Below are 26161 nucleotides of genomic sequence, written 5' to 3'. Positions count from 1 at the left end.
TATAACAACTCTATGACTACGACTAACCTCTAGCGTACATTATAACAACTCTATGACTACGACTAACCTCTAGCGTACATTATAACAACTCTATGACTACGACTAACCTCTAGCGTACATTATAACAACTCTATGACTACGACTAACCTCTAGCGTACATTATAACAACTCTATGACTACGACTAACCTCTAGCGTACATTATAACAACTCTATGACTACGACTAACCTCTAGCGTACATTACAACAACTCTATGACTACGACTAACCTCTAGCGTACATTATAACAACTCTATGACTACGACTAACCTCTAGCGTACATTATAACAACTCTATGACTACGACTAACCTCTAGCGTACATTATAACAACTCTATGACTACGACTAACCTCTAGCGTACATTACAACAACTCTATGACTACGACTAACCTCTAGCGTACATTATAACAACTCTATGACTACGACTAACCTCTAGCGTACATTATAACAACTCTATGACTACGACTAACCTCTAGCGTACATTATAACAACTCTATGACTACGACTAACCTCTAGCGTACATTATAACAACTCTATGACTACGACTAACCTCTAGCGTACATTATAACAACTCTATGACTACGACTAACCTCTAGCGTACATTATAACAACTCTATGACTACGACTAACCTCTAGCGTACATTATAACAACTCTATGACTACGACTAACCTCTAGCGTACATTACAACAACTCTATGACTACGACTAACCTCTAGCGTACATTATAACAACTCTATGACTACGACTAACCTCTAGCGTACATTATAACAACTCTATGACTACTCTATGACTACGACTAAGACTCGGTCGTTTAATCGAATGTATTGTAGCGCTTTATTGCGTATATTGTCATCTATAAACGCTCCTAATGTTCTTGTACGTTGTCTCTTGTTTTCATTCGCAAGTTGTGATTTAAATTTTTGTTTGTTCCGCATATATACCGACCGTGACACGCTTACCACGCGCGTTCTCATTTCGTCCTAATTGGCGTGCCCTTTTCTGCGATGCGCTGACCGGATACGCGTGAGCTTGCCAACTCTGTTTTCATGAGAAAACAGACTCGGCAAGTACCTATATATTCCCTTCTCGATTTAATTTCGTTACTGAGTTGGCGTACGAGCTTTGGGCGTATGAGATAAGACGATGCTTTTTTTTTATTTTTAGTCTGCCCATGGCCGGGTGTACAAATGAACCAGGTAACGAATTTGAAATTTCTAAATGGTCCGAGTATAGAAAACTCGAGATATGTATACGTTCGGTCCCGCTCACGAAACGCCCTTTTCCAGCGGCAACTAAACGAGTGATTGAGATCGCTACTGTGCGCACTCGCGTACGCCTGTTTATCCAGAAAGTGATAAGCCTTAGTCGGAAGAAAATTATTCTTCACCTACGTCCCCCTTTTGGATAAATCGTGTGTTTTCGTTCGTCGAGTGCCGTTCCGCACGCATCTACATTGACACGTGCTCGAAACGGCTCGATGCTGACTCGGCTGTTTTGGCCCCGCCATCGTGGAAATGTATAGCTTCCGAATCTGAGCGTCCTTCGAAATGAAATATCGTCAAGGTGGGTGTGAGGTCGCGATATCGGCGTCATTAGCGGCCGCACGGTCAAATGACGGGAGTTCTCTTTAATGACATTCGATGCACTCAGCTGCTATCCTGATCTCTTTTGGCCATCGCCATTTGCGACAGTTGGGAGTTTTGACAAATGGTTGTTGCGGCCTTGCTATCGGCATTGGAAGACAATGCGCAGCTCGTCACGATACAGCGGAGAGGCGCGCGCCTGAAACTGTACCTCTCTGTGTATACCACGGACAGCTTATGAAACATGGCGTGGAGACTCCCAAGCACCTTAGTATTGCTTCGCAGCCAGTCAGATTGCGCCATTAGCCAATAAGAACGTTTAGGCATCAATCGATCAATCAAGAAGCAACAAGCGGGAGCATAAAAACCCACGACCTTCCTTCCTTAAAGCTCATTCTCCAAGTTCGACGCTCAAAAAGCTAAAAAAATGAAATAAAAAATAACGCTTTTTTTTTGTGTGTATGTGTGGAAATTTTACGCGATTTCTGTTATATTGGCAAAGTGTTCAAAAGCCGTAGTAAAAAAACAAAAGAAAACACGGCTTTCCGCGGAATTGTTTAATTTTCTTTGTGTTGTGAAGGAGACTTCCACAGTTGTTTGTTATTTGATCGAAACGTACGAGTACGCGTTTCATACGTAAAAAAAACATTTTTTTTTTACAATTAATTTTTTTTAAGAACTGTTTCGCGCAAGCGCATGCTTGGCACAAAACCGAGTGCGACACTTGAGCCTCGTGTTTTTGTTTAGCTGTCTGATTTTCTTGTTGTTGTCCTTCCTTTAGAAATCCGCTTTAGCTCTAAAGGCCCGCCATGCTTATTCGTAAAACGTTTGCAGGTAACGGGCCCGCGATAAGACGAGAATGCCAGGTCATTGGAGTGCCCTTTAAAGAGCGCGCGCCCTGTTCTTTTCTATTCATCTAGCGGTAGCTTGTGTCTTGTCCTACAACTGTGAATTGCAATAAACGGGAAGGAGCTTAATGAAGAAATACGATGATGTACAAGAATCGAGAAAGAGAGAGAGACGGTGCTTAGCAAAGAGCGATTCTCCTTGGCCCCTGCTTAGAGTCAATGAAGCATGTGACCCGCTGAGAGAGTCCCTGAGCTTCGTTAGTGGCGCCGGGAGACGCGAGCTTCTTTAATTCACTTGGCGGTTCGAGCGAGGCTCGCGATAAAACCACGTGACCCGGAAGCGTGGGCGTGAGCGGCGCCACTGGGTGCGGCAGGCACATCCGCCGGAAACGGAAGTGATGTCGCAGGGTGGTGGCAAGGGGTGATCTGCTTCCGGCGCTGCCAGCGGATGGCTCTTCTTCTCCGAGGTAGAAACATGAGAGCTGTTGGTTGTCCCGTACGAGGAGTCATGTTCCCTCGTCGGTGTCTTGTCCGATCGCCCGCAGTCCTACTTTGCTCTGTAATGCTTCCGGCGCTGCCAGCGGATGGCTCTTCTTCTCCGAGGTAGAAACATGAGAGCTGTTGGTTGTCCCGTACGAGGAGTCATGTTCCCTCGTCGGTGTCTTGTCCGATCGCCCGCAGTCCTACTTTGCTCTGTATATCCGGTGATTAGGGTTAGTGCTGGGTGGGGAAAGCAGCGGGGGTTGTGAAATGGTTTGGCGGCGGTTCGCTTTCGTCGTTGGGATTGTTCGAGCTTTCTTTCCTAGCCGGTGTGTCTGAACGCTTAAAGAGTTATTGCGGCGTACAGTCGTGGTCACTCCTAACCGAAACACTGGAGTCCTCTTCGCTGCCGACACTGAAATTGCCGTTGAGGTAGCAGCGCGCGTCGAAGAGAGAAATTTCCGTGTTTTTTTTTCGTTTTTTTTTTTTATTTATTTGTTTTTTAAAATTCGGAAATGTTTTAATGTTTTTTTTCTTCTGCAGGTTCGGTGTCTTTTTTTATGTAAAAGAAAAGACAGCGAGTTGACGGGCGTGGCTTCCGAAGAAGCGGTCTCGTGGACAGTTTGGTGCAGACTGCGTTCCCGGTTGGCACGAGATTTCTTCATAGTTCTAGTCAAGCCTGGAGTTTTCTTATTCGAGCACAGATCCTCGACTGTTCGGTTTTTCCGGACTTTGATAAAGCCGACTTTGCGGTTAGCTTCCGGGTTTTATCGCTTTAAGCCAGCAATACGGAATTCTACATATAACGGACTGTAATCAACACAAAGTCAGAAACACTAAATTTACGGGCGAAAGAAAAAAAAAAGTTTGCCTCAGCTGGGGTTTTTAAGCGACAGGTGTTGGTGGCAGGAAAAAAAGATAGACAGCGTTCCAGTAGTCCGACGCGGCACCCGTGCGTGGCAACCAATGTGTTTGCTTTGCCTTTCAATGGCACTTAGGTGACATTGAACGCAAGATGGAACTAGGATTATGCGTTTAGAACAAAAAAATAGTGTTACGTATCTTTCACGAGTCTTGCGTCGTCGTCTTCCATGGCAGCGAATGCACTAACGACTGCGTTCGGAGGGTTTGTGTTCCACACAGCGTTAATTCCAGGGCTGGCCGCTAGGGGGCGCCACTCCTCGATTTCCTTCCCAATAGAACAGTTCTCTCTAGCAGTTTTCAACGTACACAGCACTTGCAAATGTTAGGCATCTTGACAACGGATTATGAGCGGTATACGGAGTCAACGAAAACATGGCCGAATCCTGACCATAAGCTTTTCGTACCGCTGACCGGGTCGGACATCTCTAGAATCGCTTGTTTCCTTCAGATAGCGCGATCCGCTCGTGTGGGAGCCCCATCGACGAGATGGGGACGGACGGTCGGTCGCGTGGTGCTCGTCGGGAGATCGGGGACGCTGCTTGAATGGCGAACGGCCGCGCTTTGCATAACTCCGACTCGATTTGCTACTGCCGCTTCCGCCGGCGCGCCTAGATCCGCGAATTTGAGCTGCTTGGCTTGTCTGCGAAAAAAAAAGATGGCTCTCCACGAGATTGCCGTGGTCCGCCGTAATCTCAGAACCGGACCTTAACGGTCGCTTTTCGTGCCTTTGCTGCTGCCTTCTCCACGAGGTCGACATCGGAGACTCCAGCGAGGAGTGGGCTCATGTATTGAACGATTCTTGATCGAGGAAAGAAATAAGAACTTGCGCTCCGGTTCATTCGGTGTCTCGTGGTGCGTGTTGCCGCGTCTGTGGGGTCGAGTGTGTCCAGTGACTGGCGTCCGGACTTTTTTTTTTTTTTCTGGTTCTTTTTTGCGGACTTGTTAATGTTAATTGGTGGCTTCTTCTTGTATCGTGGTTTTGGTGTTTTCTGTAGGCGTGCGAGTTACCGACAGCTTCGCAGGGCGTCGCTTCTTATGTCCAGGTTTCTCGTTTCGCGACTCGTTCTTCGCTGTTTTTATCAGGCCGGGACTCACCGCGTTCGAATTGAGTAGCGCTGCGTCATTCCTAGCCTCCAGAAAGTCACGACGACAAACGTTTCTCTTAGCAGTCTTAAAGCGATGCGCGCTCTAAACCCAGCCAACGACTAAGCAACTATAATACGACTAAATCCGAGAAATGCCACGTAAACGGGAACAATGAGCAGGTGAAACGTCATGCTGGTTGTTCCTATACGCACATCGCATCTGGTTTTGTTTTGTTTATTCGTAATTGGAGCTTCGTCGTTGGTGGGATCCTGGCATTCCTCGCTTAGATTCGTTGTCTCGTGTTCTGCCGCAAGGGGAACTCACGTGCCTTCTTTCGCTTTCGTTTAAGAACGACACTACTTACACTATTCGATTACAACCAATATTTTCACGACCCGAGAACGTTTCTTCTGCGTGTGACCTTTTTTCGATGTCGGGAACAGGACGGTGACACGACATGGAATATCCGAGAGCGGAGCTATATCTACGTGAAAGAGAACGTCGAAAGATCTATACTTGGCTCGGAGAATGTGTTACTTGCGTCCTCTGTGAGTTGAGACATCTTGCTGGATCCTCCCTTCTCTCTAATACGATGAGCATCGAACGATTGTGAATACGAGTTATTCATTGTTGTATACACTTCGTGCACCGTGTAGCTAGCTGAAACGGGCAGTTTCGGGCTGTCCGGTGAAAACGGACGGGGGAACGAGACTTCAGAGCTCCAATCGGAAAGATTTGGAAGGTAGACGCAGACGACAGCAGCCTTTGTCTCTCTACTCGCTGTTGGAACGTGAGGCACTTCGTGAGGAGTAGACGAACTTCTCTTTGATTGGAGGGAGATGGTGGGCGGAGGCGAAGGCTAGCTGGCCCCCGCGTCTACACGCTAAAGGCCGGTTCTCAGATGCATCGAAGCGCCGATGTAGCGCTCCTCACGTGTCGTCAGCTACTTATCGTCTGCCATGAGCAACAGTTTTGACGATGCGATACGAAGCTGGTGAAAGCTGCCGTCAGCACGCGCTAAGCGCGAGGTTAGCGCTATGCTTGTTGCGCTCCGCTGCATGTGTGAACAGGCCTTAATCCTTCCACTCAGAGCTCGGCGCTCTCACATCCTCCTCTCCCTCTCTTTCTATCCGCATAGTTTCACATTTCGTGCATTTCAGGCTCCTTTCCGCGATGTGCGAGCATTTGGTTATTCTCGCTCTCGTAGCGTCACTCGAAGGCCCCCGTCGTTATCTAAAAAGCCACGAAGGCCGGTAATTAATCTCTGCCTTGAGACGAGCATTAGCGTAGAACGAAAGAATAAGAAAGTGAATATGGGCCCCTTTATACAACCGGGGAAAGGAGAGCCGCCTGTGACGTTGTGTCGCTCCTGCACCGTGCGCAGAAACGGCGCAACAGCTTGGATTTCACGACGATAGCCTCCTTTCGTAACGGGACGCCGTCGTAGTCCGTCCGACATTCTCCGCTCTTACGATATTATTGGCCGGCGCTTCCACTAGGAATTCCCCGCGATAGACGAGGCAATTTTTGCCGTTTTCGTTTCTTTGTTACGGCACTGTGAGATCTGGAAATATTAAAAGAATTGAAAAAAAGGAACGCAGCCTAGAAATGAAATACGTAAACGACTTTATTTTCGTGGACTCGATATATTGCGAATCTGGCGGAGTGTACATTTCAGGAATGTTTCGCTAGTGCTAATTTTCACGATTCAAAAAAAAAAAAAAAAGGAAAAAAAAGGGGGGGGGGTGTATGTTTATACAGCCTGAACTCTGCCTTAACGGGCGACTCGTCTCTCGGCTGTAGTTGAGAAATTTAGCTAGTGCGGTACAACCGCTAACCTGGCGTCTTAAGCCTGCATTACGGAGTAGCGATACACGACCGCACGCCGGTACGATGCTCATCCAGATCGAAACGGGCTGGGATGGGGATTGAACCCAGGATCTCTGGGTTCTGCAGCGCGAGCTTTCGCTCCACGTACTCCGAGCTGGTGTGCGCTAGCCCACTCGAAGGAGCGGTGCGCTAGGTATCAGTTACGATGAGCTAATGTATTCGCGGAATCTACCTTTACCCGGAATTTTTGAATTGGCGAAATGTAGGTCATTGGAAAAGTTCAGTGGTTTGGAATACTATAAGTGGAGAAAGAAATTTCTATTGTAGTCAATGAGAGCTAAAACACCTAGTGTTCTTATGTTCGCGCTTCTTAGCTGTTGATTTGTCCACCGCAGTTCTTACCGACAAATGCCTCAAGCTCGTTGACTGCGCAGCGATCATAAGATACGTGCCACGGCATATGTTTCTTAAGTTGTCCGTGACTTTAGTGACGTTCATTTCGACTACCTCTCCCTCAATTCACCCACAATACGTATATAGTGACTCGCTACTCCTCTTTGTTCATTATATTGATGCCATAACGTTATTAAACGCTGGCGCTGCGCTCTCGTTACGGCTCAGTTGCTTTTTAATTTTTTGGACGGTGCGCAGTTTAATGCGGAAGCTATCAGCGTGGCCGTGCCCCGAAGGACAAAGGTTGCGTATACGACATAATGGCGAGAGTGGTTCGCTACGTCCGCCGACCCATCGTCATTGATGCAATTTTTCCAACGTCGCACAAAATAAACAAAACCAATCGATAAAAAAATAATGCAAAAACAAAATTGGCTCAGCCCATCGCGAAAGCAGGAAGCCGTTTTAACGAACGAGCGAACCGTCCAAAGAGGCCGATGAAACAACGCCGGCCGCATCATCCTCCGCGGTTTCTTCGTTGGCTCCTTTCCTCCGTGCCGTTATCATAAGCGAAATCCCGCATCTGAACGACACATCCCAAGTCGATCCAAACGATAGGGGTTGCAGTGTACGGTGCCTCCGTATACGGTCACATGGTGGACCGCTGTGGATGCTGCGAGCAGTATAGTGGAACCTATAGAAGACAAAGCTTGGACCTTGCGTTCCCCGCACACGTATACAAGGGCTGCACGAGGAGTTCCCGATAGAAACGTCGACCGCTTGTCGTTCCAGAAACTCGGGTTCGACGTAGAGGTGCGCCGATGGCGGCGATCAAAACAAAGCCCGGTGGTCTGGTCGGCCCGTAAAAAACGGGTCCTCGGCGATTGGAGCGGAAGTCAGACGAACTGCGAGCTGGCGTTGTACTAATGCTGCTGGTGTATTTTTTTTTTTTTTTTTTTTGCATGCTGCTAATTTTTGGGAGGACGGTGAGGGAAGGGGAACCAGCGAAGGAGGCTGCCTTTTGGAGACGAGCAGCTGTGCACTTGTGTCTTTTGACGCCCGCTGCGTCGTAAACGGGGTTTTTTTATCGTGCCGTTGCCGCCGGCTGGCTCTTCGGGTGGAGCTCCACGTCGCAACGGTTTGTTACTACACAGGTCGACAGCGTATACGTCTTTTTCCCCCGGATATATTAAACTGAAACTCTCGATCTGGCCTTTTTCTGCGCCCGCGGTCCGCAACATCTTTGAGTATATATCCTTCGATTTGCACAAGGGTTCGAAGCAGGAAGCCGAATGTTCGCCTTTGAACGCTATATAGTCTGGATGAAACCCGTGGCCGCCACACCGCTCGTACACGATTCATCGTACATCATCCGCTTCATGCACGATGAGAGAATGAACTGCGGGCAGGTCTCACGCATGCTCCGCAAGCACGTTTGCTGCGTACATCTGTACGCTTTGAACGTGACATTTATTGTACATGACAGGACCGAGAGATACGATGCAAGAACACGCGCCTCAGACATATCTACCTATATTGTATGATCCGCTATGAGTGTGACCTCGGCTTAAAGCTAACTAAAAGACTGGCAGGTAAGCCGATCAAGCTCTTTGGACTCCTGTATATTGCTAGCAGCCGTCCATGGGCGCCGGCGTAACCGACCTTCAGTTTCTGTTTCCTCTTATTTCGTTTATTTCACACCATCATTACCATCGCACGCCAGGTTATTGCCATTTTAAATTCTACTGTGTCCTTTTCTCCAGCATTGGCCTCTGTAGAGGCTCGTCAACGAGCCTTTCACTGACTCTCGGTAAGACAAGAGAAGGTCGGCAATGGCGGCTGTAATCTGGTGCGTGTGTAAAGCCTAGCATCGTCTGCTCCCGTTGGACTTGTTGGGAAACCGAGTGTTATCTGAAACACGCCTTTCTCTGTCGTGTTTCGACTTCGTGTTCAAAAAGTGCTGCCCCGCTTCGTATACGCAAATCGGCACTCGATGTCGATCTGATGAGGGCGCCGCACAGCGAATGAGGTTTTAGATTATCTCACTTTCCCTTTGTTCCGGTTACTCTGACTGACCTCAGTTTGAACGCTGGCTTCTTTAGAACGGTTTTATCTATCGCCGGGCTCGTTTTCCTTTCGAATATGCGGTTAGGCTGCACGGACCCGTCATCGGCGTCCCGCCCTGGTGAAAGCGTTCCGACCGCCTGTTCGCGTGTAGATAGGGGATGAAATACGGTGGAGGCCGAAACATTAGAAAGAAAAGCGTACTGAGAGAAAAAAACCTTTGCTGTTGTAACTGGAGCGTAGTTTATTATTATTATTTTTATTCAATATCCTTAGGTCCAGGATAAGATTATAGAACGATCAAAACTATTCGATTCAAAATTATTTTGCGAGAGCATCTACCAACAGCGGTAGCAGCGGCCGATATGTTTTCACGAACCGTCGTCGCAACGCGGAACGGTATAGCCCCATAAATTCCAAACGTACTTGCGTTTAATTTTTTTTTTTTTTTTTTTTTTGCGACACGTTTTAAGATTAAAGTTTTCAGGCACGAAGAGGCTGTATTTGCGCCTTTTCATATAGGCGCTCACTTTCCTTAAACATCGGTCATATTATTCGCAAAAAAATAATTATAAGAAAAAAAAAAATCGTGTTTCTTGGACCGCTTGCAGTCTTTTCGAGGACGCTAAGAATGGAATCTCAAGAGTTGGACGCACAAAGGAACCGCCTTTCGTCTTCCCTAATCGATGCGTCTGCACGGATCGAAATTACACATTAGGTTTTTGCAGATAACGTAAATTCGTGCTCTTTCCTTTTATTCCTTCTGTACCCCAATATTTTTATTTGATATTTTCTTTCTTGATTGAATTACTCGTTAACGAAAGAGCGGCGCCGTCCAAGTTGATTGTTCAAAGTGCCTATTCCGGTTCCGAAAATTACGACTGCGCATAGTCTTTTTTTATCGTCATTTTTTTGCGAGGTGTGAGATGTTTCGCAGCGACCAGCTCCCTCTCATGATCTTTACCCGTGCCGTTTCATCCGGGATTCGTCTCGGTGGTTGTGGTCCTGGCTAGTTAGACCATCCATGGCGATGGACAAGTTACGTAGGTGATACGCGTAAAGCGCGCGGCGGCAGCTTGGAGTCATCGCGTGCTCCGAAGCAACGCCGATACTATTGGCGGTCTCCCATTACGTTTCTTTGTGGTGATAAAAAGAGGAATTCTTCCAAAGGCGTCGTACGATGAGCTCTTGGTCAATCCTGGAAGACCGACCACGGTGACGCTTTTGGTTGTTGTGCACGTGCGGGTTGCGTTGGGCAAGGCAGACATACCGTCAGGCCTGATAACGGACTTTGTGTAGTCAAGCACGAAATCAGATACTTAAAGGAGCTGTGCAACAATTTTTGCACTGTGCACAAATACCGCTTAAAACGGATCCCTAACGTTAATGACCTATGAAACACGCGTTCGTTTTTCACCCCACGCAATAGAAGTCCCAGAAAAACGAGCAGCGTTCACCCCCTCAACTCGCAGCCAGAACAAGCGGCCACGTGATCTGGAGCCGATTATATGCCGCCAGTGTTGATCATAGCCACGCGCTGGGGTTGGCAAAGCACAGGACACGCGCTGAGTTCCAGACATTGTTATGACTCGGCTGTTGTCGTCGTTGCAGCGATTGGACACGGGTCACAACCCGAATGCTTCTCGAGCTAGCAATTGTCACGAGCCCAAGTCGAGTGCCCACGCAATGCTCGGGTCCAATCTATGAACCGCATTCAAATATCGTCACTTGGGTGTACTGCGATCCCCGAGTTACGTCATCAAATTTTGCAAAGGAGAGATTGAATGAAAATGACCTCTTTTGTCCTTGAAATTACACCGCAACAAAGGAGTTTCTTGGCCAATGGCGTTGCGCGTGAGTATCCTTGAGTCCCAGCTGTGCCAGTAAGCTCGTGTAGAGAGAAAAACATTCCAATTGAATATCGTTGCACAGCTCCTTTAAATAAGCTTCTGCACGCGCTTCTACTATACACAACACACAAAAGTGCAACAGATACACACCCATGCGGGCGCCAAGCCGATGACTAACGACCGAAAGCGTTTATCCGCAGATGCCGCTCAACATGGAGCGTGCTTCTTGGAAACATCGGTTCCGAAGACTGGTTCACACACTTGCGTGAGTTCAACCGAGTGCGACTGCAACGTCTTGCGACCTACGGGTTGCTATAGCAACAGCTGCGTCGGCTCTGTCCGTGCCGCAAGTGTGTGAACCCGCCTTAAGGCTTTCCCGCTATACAGACAGCCACTGAGGCAAAAGCCACCTCTCGGCGACCTCTTCCGGGCGCCGCTATTTTTCGCCTGTGGGGATTAGCGTTCGAAAGCTGTTTAGAGCGCAAAGAGTAGCGGCCTCCTTCACAAGCTTCTAGCTGCTTGATGACCACATATCTTACACCGTGTTCATGACCGAAGTACTCATACAGCCTTCCATTTTGCTTCGCTGGCTGTTTCGTCGAGATGCATCGTACGCCCATTCACCGAGCTCGCCACTACACACGCTGCGAATTGATTATCACCGCACAAGGATCGTTCGTCTTGACTGGAAAGACTGTCTATGTAAGCGAGCCCGAAAGCTAAAAATTAGGAAAGAATGAAAAAAAAACGAAAAAAAAAAACGTTCTGTAAGATGGGTGTATGCGTGTACCTCTTAATCGCCGTCACGGCCATAGCTCTACGATTCAGCTTGGGGAGGATATATGCAAATCACCAGACCCTTCGCCAGGAAGACGTTATACCGGATAGAATCTGTTTGTTCTTCGCTTTTTTTTTTTTCTTCGTTGTTATTAAATTGTTTGGCGCTTCGGGCCGCACCAATAACTAATGAGGTTCGAGAGTGGGCTTAACTCTGTAATGGTCGGTTCTTCTCTTTCTGTTTATGCCTGTGTATATCTATAGCATAGTTGGGGGGGTAGGAGCGCGGGCGAGGCTCTTACCCCGAGTTTGGCGGCCATTTAATTCGGTACCCAGCCTCCTTCATTAGTCCGTCTCGGATGTGAGGTAATTGTAATTAGGATGGGGTGAGAAGGGGGCGGATCCCCTCCCGACGCTTCGCAGGAGTAATTGCCGCAACAACGCCGGCCGTGCATCATCGTATACACTACACTATATGCATGCGCGCCCTCCGGACTAGTTGCTGGGGCCCATCTTTTGCCCAGAGGTCTCATCCGGATAGGTGCACATCACTGTAAGAAATCTGGTGCGTCTCCCGCTGCGCATACTGTTTCTTTAGGCCTAGACGTAGCCTTGTCATTGGCCGAGACTCGCTCCTTAGACGGCAGCGATTGGCTTTCCCGAGTGCTTTCCCGTGAAGCAGTCGCACCAGAGTGTCGACGGACACACTGTTTGTAAACAAACCCGCCTTTGCCCACACACGGCAATGCGCGTATAGAAACCCGCCTGAGGCGAAGCATCTGCGCATGAAGACAGCAGTGTCACCGCGGTGGCGGTGACGTCAGAGAGTTGAGCTGGTCTATAGACCTTCGCATCGCTCGTTACCCGGCCGAAAAATGCTGAGTCAGTGAGCTGTGGCGCAGCGTCCGATATACCGCGCAGCAGACGAAAATGACAGCGCCGCAGAAGGCGATTTTAACGAATGATCTGTATGACCAACTCGTTATACTTACGCACCACCCAGGCTAAAAAAAAAAAAAAAAAAAAAAATTCGTTCCGCTGGGCCGTGAATGCGTTCCACTGCCCGGTATAGACTATTTTACGGTTTCCAAACACCAGCCGTGTCTTGCGCCCCAAGAGACTTACAGTTGCTCCGTTTCGTCAAGCTTTCCGGGTACCCAGCCAAATCGGAGCGTCCGGCCGAATTGAAACATTCAGCCTATTTGGAGCGTCCAGCCGAATCGACCCGTCGGCCGAATGGACACTTCAGGCGAATCGAGATAACGCCAGCTTTTCGAGCATGTCGATGTTGATCTCTGGGGCGATTAAGTCTACAGAAATCACCAAGTTGGGTATCTAGTGAGGTCCTTCTCTTGCGCTAAAAACAGATAAGAGGGGATCGGTCGTCATAAGGGGTGTCCAAACAGGACACTACAAAACGCACGACTCCGACAAATCGTGAAAATTGAAGCGGACGCTCCTATAGAAGCGCCCGCTTCAATTTTCACGATTTGTCGGAGTCGCGCGTTTTGTAGTGTCCTGTTTGGACACCCCTTTACGGGAGTATTAAAAAAAATATATCCAACAAATCTTTCGCTAAGCTTGCTTGCGAGAGATGATGCAAGTGATTGCTTTAGCTAATCACCCGGAGAACTGGTCATAGTTCAGGAACGTTGCAAGAGGCGAGGCTAAGGTGGGGGTTGTTTGTCCCATCATTTGACCGGAAGTTCGCGCGGACGTGAATGGCCACCAGCGCCTCTTTCCGGCGCTTTCAATAAAATGGTCTATAGACAAGGACAGCAGCTCTAATTAGTTGTCGTTTTACTTTGCGATGATATGGCGTACGCTTGTTTCCGTGACTTGTATCTAAGATTATGATGGCCGAGCATACTTTCTAAGAACAGTCGCTTTTTGAGAGAACTATCTTTGCACTAGGGGGATTTCAAACGCTCGATTCGATGCCCTCACTCCTCGACTGCTTCGTGAAGAGCTTCGTGGTGGCTTGAAGATGCGTGCTTACGGTATAGCCTTGACGAGTCTGACCTGAGCATGACGTTTCAGCAGATGCTTCGTATGCCAACGCCGGTTGTATTTTTCGCGGGCAAAACTAAATTGTGTCCTTACTCATCATTGGCGGATTGCTGCGGTATAGAAAGGTTCTCGTGTTCTATGCGGTAGTAGAGATTTTTTTTTCGCTATATTTGGTTGCGGACATTATTATTAATTGCAACTACCGCAGCTCCACAGCGTGCTCCTGACCAGTCGATTAATAACCTGTTTTATTCATATTTTTAAAATGACTCTGCACGCAGCCCTTCGGGAGACATCGATACTTCCAGAAACGTTACTAATTAAGTCTAAGATTCCACATTAACCGGATGAGCACCGAGAAACTTAATAGGCACGCGAGGATATTTCGAAACAATGGGAGGACTCCCATTAACGGCGTCGTTCCCATTAATGAAAGATGCCCCGTACAGTCACACCCCCCGGACGCGATTGTATGCGCGTCCAAAGGCCCGCTGCCCGTTAAATTAATTACCGAGGCACGCCGCGTTCCCCGACGGCTACGAAACAATCTGGGGACCGCGTGGGGATGGATGATGTATACGCCACCGCATTCCCTCCCAGGGGCGCGTACACGCAGTTTGTAGGCCCTGGTCTATAGACTATGCGCCCCGTCGCCGATTTCACGGTCCGCGGCGCCTCCTCACGGCGCGGCCCGGCGATTGCCGGGCATTCTCAGCGCGGGGACGTCCGATTTCACGCCGTTCAGGAAACGAAAATACCTCGTTCTTAACCTTTTTTTTTTCTTTTTTTTTTTTTTTTTTTGGGGGGGGGGGGGGGGGGGGGTTGTGAGGTCACCACGGGTGAGGTCGCCACGGTGAGGTCGATCGGCTGCAGCGCGGGGGCGCGGTTATTTTCGGTCGTTGAGGAAAGCACCGCGGTCGTGGAAAGGGTTTGCGGTAGGTTACGCTCTTGTGTCAGGGTCGTGAGGTTAGTCGGCCTGGTGCAGGTCGATATGATGCAGTCTGGTATAGGACACTTGAGGGACTCTTCGCGTTGCAATACGCTCGTGGTCAACCTCCAGTCTTGAGCGGTGTCATGGCACTGTACAGTCTATTTCGAGTATGGGTTGTGCCTCGCAAATTCCTCTATTCGAGCCAAGGCTATAGTTCGTAACCCATGTTGCTCTCATTAGGCAATTCTACAGGTGTCAGCGACAGCCCAGTGGTAACGTCCAGTTCCCCTTCTCCTCGCCCTCCTCGCCACACGTCCCACTGCAGATATTGTCCGAGATCTTCCTTGTATGACATTGATCATATCAACTGCAGATGTGTTGGAAGCAATGTATGAGCCAAATGTGATTCGTGTCTGCACCGTTTTTTGTACTTACGCTGTATGCAGTTGCCAAACTGGTGTGCCCCCAACAGAGCGTTTTCCACCCACGGTAGCCAGACTATAGACGCTTTACACACGCGCCAAATTACAGCCGCCATTGCTGACCTTCTCTTGTCTTACCGAGATGCCGAGCAACTGAAACGGTAGTTGACGATCCTCTACAAAGGCCGATGCTTTAGAAAAGGACACAGTTGAATCTAATAGAGCAATAACCTGGCCTGCTATGGTAATGATGAAGTGAAATAAAGGAATAAGAGGAAACAAAAACTGAAGGTCAGTTATGGCGGCGTCCATGCACAGCTGCTGCAAAGCGTCTATAGCCTTTGAAGCGTAGCTTCTCGTAGACGCGCGCTTGTCGGGGAACCGCGTGATTGCGCCCACCACCGGAAGAAGATCTAACCTTCCCGGAACATCGGGGCCATGCATCTCGGGGCGTCGTCGTCCCTGTACCGCTGGTTCAACGACAGATACCGAAAGCTGCCTCCAGTTAACGGTTCCGGAGGGTCGGGGTACGTTACGGGATTTCCCCCGCCCCCCCCTTTTTTTTTTTACTTTTTTTTTTTGGGGGGGGGGGGGGAGGAGGGGGGGGGGGGCGTTGTTCTTGTATGATAATCCGTCTCCTCGGCGGCGCCGAAGATGCTGAGGCGACCTGTCTGTTCGAATGTCTGAAAATAAAATTTAAAGTGGCTTTATTTGTACGCAAGTATGACTTTCTAATCTCGCTAACTTTGCCAAAAAATGCAAAAAAAAAAAAAAAAAATTTTTTTTTTTTTTTTTTGCTAGCTGTCGGGTTAGGGTTGCCTTGCCACAAAGGACGACGGTTTGTTACACTAGGCTCAATTGCGATTAATCTTTGGAACTATACTGTTGTGTACATGCAAAGTGTTTACAACTTGGCTGACACTCGTAGGTACTTCAGCCACGAAAAATTGACTAGATTAAAATATTTCTAAAGTTGGTTTGTCAGCCAAAGGAGCTCAAATAATTGGTGTGAGCCGTAGGAGTTTTCGAAGTCGTACCACAAACTTGGGCGGCAGGTCGAAACTTGGAAGCGTGACTTCGAAGCCCGAGTGCTCGCGAACCGAAACCGCGTTCCAAAATAATTCTCCTCCTTCAACGGGCAAACAAGAAGAAAAGCGCACCTCGAGATTACACGTGAAAACTCGCGAAGAGGCCAAAAAAAAAAAAATAATAATCGAGACCCTGGCCGTCTCCCCTAATACCTTCCCATCTATGTTTAAGGCCCACAAACTTTCGAGTGGTCAAAGCTGACTTCACTTTGGACGTAATCACGTGGTTTATCTTCCCTCTTATTTTGGAGTTTGAAGTTTATTTGGTTTCTCACGTGCCAGGCCTTTTGGCTTATCTTTTCTCATCATCTCAGTATGCTCACTTTTTTTTACTTCGCACTATTTCAGCATTATTGAGCCAATGACGGGTTATTAAGACCCGACTGAATTTTTATTTTAACGAACTTTTTTTTCACGCATTTTTGTTTATTCGTTTTCTCTTTTCTTGATGCCCAACAGCTTTCGCTACTCCCCGTCTTCAACGTTGCCCACCAGGCTTATCTCTCCGGTTTTGAACCGCCGTGTCGCCCCCTAAGACCCGCGGTTTCCCATTGAAACACGTCAAACTTCAAAGTATCAAGATACGGCGAGTTTTGTTTTTAGCGGCACACGTTTTGTGTGTGTGTGTGTGCAAAAAGGGGGGGGGGGGGTGGATGGACGAACGTTTAGAACGTGTTTTTGTTTTTCCGCGCACACGAAGTTTTTTGAGCCCTGTTTTGGATCGATAGGCCTCGGGGGTAATTAAATGAGGCGCGAGCCTCTGGTTCGCGTCTGCGTGCCGGAAAAGCTGCGGGCAACTCTCAGCTTTTGTTCTTTTCGATTTGCCTTCGAGCTCAGTTAATGATCGATATATGGCCGTTGTTTGTGTGTCAAGTGTGCCTGCCGTAATTTCAATATTCTTTTCTTTTTTTTCTTCTGCTTTGTGTCAGACTGATGGCGTTAGGCAGATATGGAAAACGCGTGTATATTTTGAGTGTCCGGTCTACACGTTCGTGCAATCTGTCTTGGAAAATCCCGGAAATTCGAAACTTTGTAAAACAATATTTATGCTTTTTTTTTTTCGATGTAGAATTGCTTAAACAAGCTCAAATCGAACAAAATAGAATCTCATGTTTTAAAATGACGAAGGGCTTCTGGCATACCCCAGCAAAACAAAAAAAGAAAAAAAAACTTTTTTTTTTTTTTGTTCAATACGGTTGAGGATTTGGCACCGAAATCTCGGTGGCGTCTTCGCAATATCGTTTTGTGCCATATCAATTTAATTTCCCGGACTGCGTAGAAGGAAGCTTCTTTTCCTCGCTCCAGTTGTGTGTCTCCAAAAGACACGGTCACCAGAGTAACCTGCAGACAGTCATCTTCGAAGGTCGCTTCATACGGGCTTCCAATATCTCTGCAGACAGTTCTTGCAGGACCAAAGGGCCGTCATACAAGAGGCAGTGTCTGCAGGATGTCGTCTTTTATGACGCATTCGCAGCGTGAGCGCGGCTTTAGGGGTCTGCTCCCACAACCGTGCTCTCACCAGCTTCAGGGTGACTCTTGCGGCGTGTATCTGGCCAAGCAAACTGGCCGAGTTATCTATCGTGTTGGGACACTGTATATCCTAATAATAATAAAAAAATAGTCTGTAAGTTTACTTTTCTGCAGGACACGGAGACAGCATCCAGTCATTACGCGAGATAGAAGGATCTTAGCCAATGACGGAGCTCAGAATACGACTAGATCTGAAATGTGCACGTTCGCAGGGACGAGGAGCGGGCGAAACGTCACGCCTAGTCTTGTTCCTTCACAGATCACTTTTTTTTCTTTTTTCGGTCACGTCACGCTCACGTTCTGAATATCGTCATTCGCTGGGGGATCCTTCTATTTTGCGCCGTAATTGACTCTCCCCAAGCTCTGAAAAATAATAAAAAAAAAAAAATTACGTTTAGTGTTACATTGCAGTGATTGGGCGGGTCTCCCAGTGTTCCGCGGCGCAATATTTTGTGAGATTAGGTGTTCTTATGTTTAGTAAAACAGTACTCACCGAAGATATGAAAATTAACCGTGTTATACCGACACCACCTGGAACTTGAAGCCTGCGCGTTTCCTCCTCTAAACGTCATCACTCGTAGATCCCCTCAGCGCCCCCTAGGTAGCCCGGATGAGCACCATCGTCTGCTACGTCGTCTGCTCCATCGCCTGCTTCAGGGGTCATGCTCAGGACGCGAGCTCGCATTTCCAGGCCGCTAAGACCGGCAACCTTGGTGTCGCATGCACGTTGCAAATGAACTGTGGAAGCTCGCCATCAGCTCGCGCGCGGCAGTCGCGCACACAGCTATGGCCGCCAGCGAATTTGGCGAAGTTGTGACGTGGCCCCTACTCTCGTCAAGCTCGGGGTGTTTACCGCCCGAGGCGGGTCGGGGATCTCTTACCCAAGGGTCATGCGCAGGCCTTGTCTTCTAGGCACTATGTGGAGACAAAGTTCGTCTGCTTCTTTTGCAGGAATTGTGGTGACGTCAGAACGCTGACTGGTTCTGAGTGAAGGATAATGGGTAGACCTCAAGGCAGCTTACTGTGATGTCTACCCACTATCCTTCGATCAGAGCCAATCAGAGCTTGGCGCCTTTCTGACGTCACTCACCGCAACTCCTGCTCAAAGAAGCAGACGACGTGCTCTCCGCATTGGTTATACACGATTGTGGACTCGAGATATACCTTTCAGTACCACAAACTCGTTGTCCCACACAATCCATGATCACCGCGCATACGCAAACATTCGCTTTTTTTTTTTTTCAAAGAATGCCAACATTGTTTTTTTTTGTCGTTCCACAATTCCAGCGTGACGTCATGGACATGAGCTGGTATTTGTCACAGCGTCCGCTGCGGCCATGCATGCTACCGTATATGAAACGGGGCATGCATGGAGACGCCGAGATGACAACACATCGTTGCTGGAATTACCCTTGAACTTGTCCCGGGATAACGCGAGACGGAAGAAATAACGACAAAGTGAAAAGCACGGTTGCCTATCATTCGCGGTATCTGTCCGCTTCCGGCAGGAACTAGCGGCGGCGAATTTCTGTCTGCGGACGTCGGATGCCTGCCTGGTCCCTCTGTCGGCGCTTGCTGTTGTCTCGCCCAGTGGTAGGAGGGGAGGGGGTTGCAGGCAGCGTCTCCAGACACTCGGGATCCATCCATGCGTGAGGAAGCCCCCCCTTCCTCCGCCCGACTACACTCCTCTCTGCCCGAGTCCGCCACGGATTTCCGACGACCTTCGGGAGTCGCAGGAAACTGCAGCAGTTCCTGCTCCCTGCTTCGTGCTTGCACCATCGAAAATGAAGTTTGAAAAAAAAAAAAAAGGCGGTGTTTATTGCGATTCAGTGTCTGCGTGTCAATGAGGTTAAAAAGCGTAGCTAACGCTGCTGATCACGTGGTTTCATACGAGTCCACCATTTTACGGAGCACGCGAGGGTCGATCACAGTGATCTACTGAGGAAATCGGCGAATGACATGACCGAAGCGAATATGCACGCACAGAGGATGCAGTTTGCGATCACGACGTTTGTTGTATACGCGATCATGTCTGGCTCGGTGTATGTGCCACCTCGTACTGCGGCTTGGGACGACTTTGGAGCTAGCTCGCCGTTCGCCGAGCTCGTTGTGATTGGCTTCCTCCGAGTGCTTCTCGGAGAAATGAGGCTCGTTACACCGTTCGCTTACATTGTGTTACGCCGAGTTGCGACCGCGAGTGACCGGGCCATCCCTGCTTCGTACGAAGCGCACCAGCCAATTGAGTGAGAGCTTGGCATGTGACATACGAAGCGCGGGTATCGTGAGCTAGAAGGGAGGTTTGGCAGTAGCTCGATTCTCCTAGAACTTCTCCCAGTGAGCGGTCCCGCGCTTCATGCCTCGTGCGGTACCTCCACTACCATCTCGAAGCTGGCAGCAGCGCCACAACGGCGAATGATATAGTTAATGAGTTGGTATCGGCTTTTAAATAAAATAGAGCAGGCAACACATTTAAGCGGTAGTATTTACGTTTACCACCGAACGGTACCTCTGTCGATTGTAATTAAATGTAAAATACCTCCATTTTTGTTCGCAGTTTCTTCTTTTCTAGCCTTCGAGGGGCAGGTGGCGCGGCTTCTGCGTTCAGATTGTGCTGTGCCCTTTAGGTTCGAATCGCGGGACCGCTCATCGTCGCCCCATCAATACACTTTCCTTTTAGCCCAGCATATCATTCATAGTTGTATCATAACGTAGAAAGATGTAAGCGAACGCCCCTACGTCAATGGGGCTGTAGCACAGGGGCATACTTTTTATGTGACCAGTTCCACGCGGACGCTTCCTTTGCCCTCTAACTGGATTCTGCGAGATTCTTAGGGTGCCTCGCATTCCAAGGTTAGGGGGACCTGCCTTTCGGATGGCCCAGTGGCGGCGTCTCTCTTTTGCGGCGGTGATCTATAAACCACCGGGAGCAAAGTTGTCCTTCCTCGTGCTCTCCGACGGCCGTCGCGGGGCGCGGACGTGTCTAGGGTGCAGAAGGAGAAGCGGACGCTGGACTCGATGAGAGCATGCTTCGTAGGCCGTTCACCCGCGCGCATGCACTTTTCCCACCTCGCGAACAGTCTCGTGTTTTTATTATTATTATTTTTTTTAATCTTTACTCTACTTTGGTGAAAGCTTTCACAACCGAGGAACCGAGGCGGAGTTTTAGCCTAGGATTCCTGGGTTCTGCACCTCGTGATTGAGGTGCAGAACCAAGGAACCCACGGGCTGCTCTAAGCTCCGGTGTGCTCAACTCGCTGGTGAGCGTAACCCTTGGGTCCATTGTTCATATTGTGCACGCGTGTACAATGTTATAAAGAGTGGTGTAGCAGAGTGAAACCCCACGAATGTGGCCTAGAAACGTCGCTTCAAAGAGAAGGATAGCCAATAGACGCTTCTAGAAATTCAGTACCGTGTGGTAGTTCAAGTATCGGCTTAACTTTTGCGGTACTATATTGGCGGAGATGAACCTGTACATCTGTAGTACTTTATCCTGCACCGCCACTTTCGCAAGGGCGGACGAGGATGCGTTCTTGCACTGGACAGTTCGTTCTCTATCTTTTTTTCAGTTTCGATGGTGAAAAAACTACACCCGGTCAGGACAAAGCCGCAACTCGTACGAACGCCTCGTTAAAAATCTACGCGTCAAGGGTCTTCCGAGGCGATTTTGGGCCGCCAACAGATTGACTGGACCCGTGTTAGAAGTGAATGCTTATGGTCAGCTTTTGTATCCATTTCCTCCGTCGCATCGTGCTACCGTCTCGAATGCATAGGAATCGCATCATCCGCTTATTAACACCTTCGACTTCTTCCCTCATCCGTAACAAGGAGGCCGCCATGGGTAAGGCACAGATACCATTCCTCCGGTGTGCCCATTTCACTATTACTATTATCATAATAGTGATCAAAATGGCCAGGCTGAATTTTGGAAAGGGTCTATAGCGGACAATGTTTTCTCTCTTTCTCCCCGTTTTTAAGCGTACACACTCGGTCGCTAACCTAACGGAATCGTTTCGTCTAAAATTGAATCGATTTTATTTGCCTCCGTTCTCACGACCGAATCCTCCACCGCTTACAATGTCAATGCCAAGTCTGTATAGACGCGTCGTGCGTTAGAGACATATCTATCGCTTCACATCGCAAGTTTTCCTGGGAAGACACGCTCGTTATCTATAATCGAATGACGTTGGTCGGATCGTCGCCGACTTCGACGTCGGGTCCCAGCGTCATGAGTTGTTCGGTGCCCTGATCGTCGTCTGCAGTCGGCGCGTACGGTTCACCCCTGATGTAGCTGAGCCTCCGCAAAGCTCCGGGTGCCTTAGCAGACGGTGCCTCTGTGCCTCCGGACGATCCTTTGGTGCCTCGGGGTGACCCATTGGTGGTGTGGGACCTGCAAGCAGTGGAGAGCGAGCCATTTTAATACCACCGGGGCAACACTGCCTAGAGTAACCAAAGCCTGTGAACGACCTCTTCTCCCTCCACGGAACGTCATCAAACTCCGATAGTCAACAATTGGTCTCGAGCCCCTTTGACGCTTTTCACTGGACACGACTGCCAGCCGAATGCTGATTCAGCGCTCGCGTCCAATCTGTGTCTGCGCTCGAGCTCGCTGTCATGACGTAGACATCCCTTCTACACCTGGTCTCACCTCTTTCCATGGTGGCAGGGCGAACGCTGGAGATGATGTCGCCTCCAGCGTTCGCTCTGCTAAACTGGAAAGAGGTGAGCACCTTTGAACTTCGTCTCTGTTGGATCCACGAAGTGTCGTCTAGAGGCTGGTTCGCACATTGGAGTTGTAAAGCCCATTAACACCGGATCGCTTCCTCGCGTTTTCTTACGTTACGTCAGTGCTTCGAATGTCGCGTGCAAATCTACTTCTTGAATTGGTTACCGCGCTTCGTGCGAAGATGCCTCGGTGACTCTCGACGTAAGCCGACGTAATAGCTTTCGGAACACGAAGGCGCGTTCACACACTTGCGTTTGACCACGGCCGACGAAGGCAAGACCGGTCTTTAAGCCTCTGGTGACTGCCTACGACCATCCGGGCAGCAATGCAGCCGGTCGTGAGCCGTCACAAGAGGCTTTAAAAACGGTATCGCCGAAGTCGGTCGTAGTCAAACGCGAGTGTGTGAACGGGCCTTAAAAGGCTGGTTCGCACTGTTGCAGCCGACTAGGACCGAGTCCAACAAACCGGGGTTTTAAGCCGTTTACGGCCGCCATTGGTGCTGCGTGGCTCGGTTGTAAGAGGTATACCGGTTCTGTCGGACTCGGTCGTAGTCGGTCGTAACCTCTTCCGACGAGTAAACACGGTGGCGCCATCTGTCAGGTAGTCTTGGAACACTTTCGACCTGCCTGTTTTCATTTGTTGTTTTCTTACAAATCATTTTCTCGCCGAGGGCTCGAAATAAGTTTCGACCATTTGTCTTAGATAGTGCGTAGGTGTTATCTCACAAACACTGCAAAACCTTAAGCCGTTTGTAGGGAACGTACACGGAGCAACGCAAACCATGGAGAGCGTTTGCAATTTAACGGCGGACGCCTCCAGGTAGTAGGGATGGGTTGCGTTCTAGTGTGGCGAGAAGGAAAGCGGGCGAAAGGCCTTGCAGGCGACCAACGCATTCGTCCTCTCCTTCCAGCCGCCCGATCGAGCAATTGGAAGCAGTCGGAATCTGGGCAAGGGAACGCAACGCACTAGGCGCTCTGAAACGCAAATTTGTGAACCAGCCTTTAAACGGTTACTGAACTGAAATTTGCACTTCGCAAAATAAGGCCGCGGAATCCTTGAGCGGGACGCTACCAGCTCCATACTTCTGGAAGTAAAGGGCGCGATAGAGCGGGGGCTATGATGTCACGATCCTCCTGGAACAGTTGAGAACGAGGGGAAGCGGCCTCGCTTCTCTCCTCCTCGCTTCAGTCCACCAGCTCGACGGGACGCAGCTAGGACTTGCTAGGAGCAAAGGGGATGAGAATCGTGGCGTGACTCGTCTCGTTGGCCGTTTTCGACCGCGTACTTCGTTTCCCAAAATACGGCGATCCGTTGAAGATATCGCTGAGTGAGTGATGCTTTTGGGTTTTGCAGCGTCCCGCCTATCCGTTCGTGGCTTGTTTTGTGAACTGGAAATTTTGATTCAGTATCCCTTTAATTAACATTCTTCGATAAGTTCTTTATTCCAGCTTCGACCACCATCCCCACTGCTCACCTGCGCCGCGCAGTCCTGGTGAGGCGCGCAGCCTTGTAGGCCTCCGATCTCGCCCGTCCGCTGCCCAGGACGAGGACTATCCCCATCACGATGAGGCATAGCGTGAGCACCAGGACAGACACCCCGATGACATTTCTGCAACCTTTGTCGCCGCTGCGCTGCTCGACTTGGCTTTGCCGTCTGGAGCCTGGATGACTCGATTCCTGCAGCGCGGAGGATCGCGTTTACAAAAACCATCGAACTCGATCACGGCCCGGGGTTGGCTAACCATCATTGGATTTTCCAACCGATTGTGGAGGCCTTTATCTTTTTTTCCAATGTCCGTCTCGCCTGATGAGTTCGCGGTGAAGATGGTATTCATTTCAAATTATGGTCGGTCTTAACTCGAAGTATTTTTCTTCCGATAGAAGAATCAAGACTGCGAAACATAGGTTTCTGTAGTCGCATATATATAGTACAACGTGTCCCCTAAAAAAAAAAAAAAAAAAAAAAAAAAAAAAAACATAAGTTTTTTTTCTTTTTTTTTTTAATAAATTGCGCTCTTTTTGTATGCATATACTCGTCTCTTGCCCTTCTTCGCGCTGTTTTTAACTTTTTTTTTCTTTTTTACAAATCTAGCGTTAGTAAAGTTGAAGCTGGGGCGAGTTGGTACGACATACTTAAAAGTCCGTGTCCTTCTTTACCCTGTCCGTCGTTTTTTGCGCTGTTTTTAACCTTTTAAGTCTAGCGTTAGCTTTTTGAGGCAGATGTCAAAGTTTCAGCGCTGACCGTTATCTTATGCAATAGTTATCTGTAATTTTTGTGAAAATGTCATTGGGAAAACGGTGCCCATTTTCGCCCGCTTTCGGCAACTGGCGCCGTAAGCTCCACGTATTCTAGAGCTCCGTCGGCTAAACAGTATCTTTGCATACGCCAGTGTGCACTATTTTCAGATCTACCAGAAAAGAGTATAATTTTGAGAACACGTCTATACCAAGTATTAAAATAAGAAACAAAAATGAGCGAAATGTATTTTGGCAATAGGTGCGAATATACGTGATCTCTGCACAGTGCATTTTAGACATTGTTCGTTACTCATATTATTCTAATCGTTTTTCGTGCACGCGTGTTGGCGTGTGATGTCTGGTTCAGGCAGTTTCGTCGGTTACGTTCAGAGCGACAAACATGACAACAATGACAGAGTCAACTGGACAAGTGTTATAAGGGCTCACCGTACACAGTGTGACACGCAATCCAAGAAGTAGCGTCGTAAAACCACCGTGAGCCGCGGTCTTCCTAGGTGGCGCAAGCTACCGCCCGTTACACAAGGTGCAGACATGAGCATCCATCTATCCCTCCAACCGACGCGAATGTGTGAACCAGCCTTTGTTACACACATGGAGGTAAGGGAGCTGCTGGAGGTGGCATGGAGGTCACCAGAGGTGAAGCCATGAGTGTGGAAAGACACGCTCCCGACGATTGACCAAAACCACGGCTCTGGTAACAGTTTTGGTCACCCTCGGGGGCACCCGAGGGTGATCAAAACAGTCGTGGTTTGGTCACTTCTGGTGACGTCCTGTGACCTCTAGAAGCTTCCTACCTTCATGGTTGCACACCATCTAGAATAATCGAAGCTCGTGGACTAGCTCGTGGACTACAAGGAAGACCTGAGTCTAGCGTCTCATGGTCTTCCTTGTATGGCGGTCAAGTTGGTCATACAGAAACTCTCTGGAGGCATGTGCCATGAAGCAGACATGCTCGAACGGCTTAAGGCGTGTTCGCAGATGTCATCGTGCCTTTTTGTGTGATGTACAGGGTGTCCCAAAAGAAAATTTACACGGTCTCTTTTACCGCAAAAATAAACTAGACATCGCCGAACGCTCATTCTCCGCCCAAAGGTAGCTCTAGAGGTCACAACCAGATGCCAAAGTTTCAGCCCGATCCGATAACTTAATCAAAAGTTATAAATGATTTTCTGAAAATTTCAATGGGAAAATGGCGGCCGACGGAGTTTTCGAACACATGGGGCTCCTGGGGCTCTATGGCACCAGAAACCGAAAACAGACGAAAATTGGCTCCATTTTCCCATTGAACTTTTCAGAAAATCACTTATAACTTTTGATTAAGTTATC

General features: G+C 48.8%; 2 protein-coding genes across 3 annotated transcripts in view; one reads left to right on the top strand and one right to left on the bottom strand.

Moving 5' to 3' along the window:
• Positions 1 to 26161, top strand: part of LOC8050451 (formin-like protein) — a 224540-nt gene that overhangs the window by 162870 nt on the left and 35509 nt on the right. The window lies entirely within an intron of this gene.
• On the bottom strand, positions 21867 to 24247 carry LOC115329390. The gene is made up of 2 exons (XM_042293956.1): positions 24051 to 24247; positions 21867 to 22240 (listed from the first exon to the last, which is right to left on the bottom strand). The coding sequence occupies exons 1-2, from the start codon at positions 24134 to 24136 to the stop codon at positions 22021 to 22023; spliced, it is 306 nt and encodes a 101-aa protein (XP_042149890.1). The 5' UTR covers positions 24137 to 24247; the 3' UTR covers positions 21867 to 22020.

Source organism: Ixodes scapularis, unplaced genomic scaffold (genome assembly GCF_016920785.2).
Source record: "Ixodes scapularis isolate PalLabHiFi unplaced genomic scaffold, ASM1692078v2 PGA_scaffold5__190_contigs__length_132052651, whole genome shotgun sequence".
Classification (NCBI taxonomy): domain Eukaryota; kingdom Metazoa; phylum Arthropoda; class Arachnida; order Ixodida; family Ixodidae; genus Ixodes; species Ixodes scapularis.
This window is presented reverse-complemented; position numbering and strand designations above follow the sequence as displayed.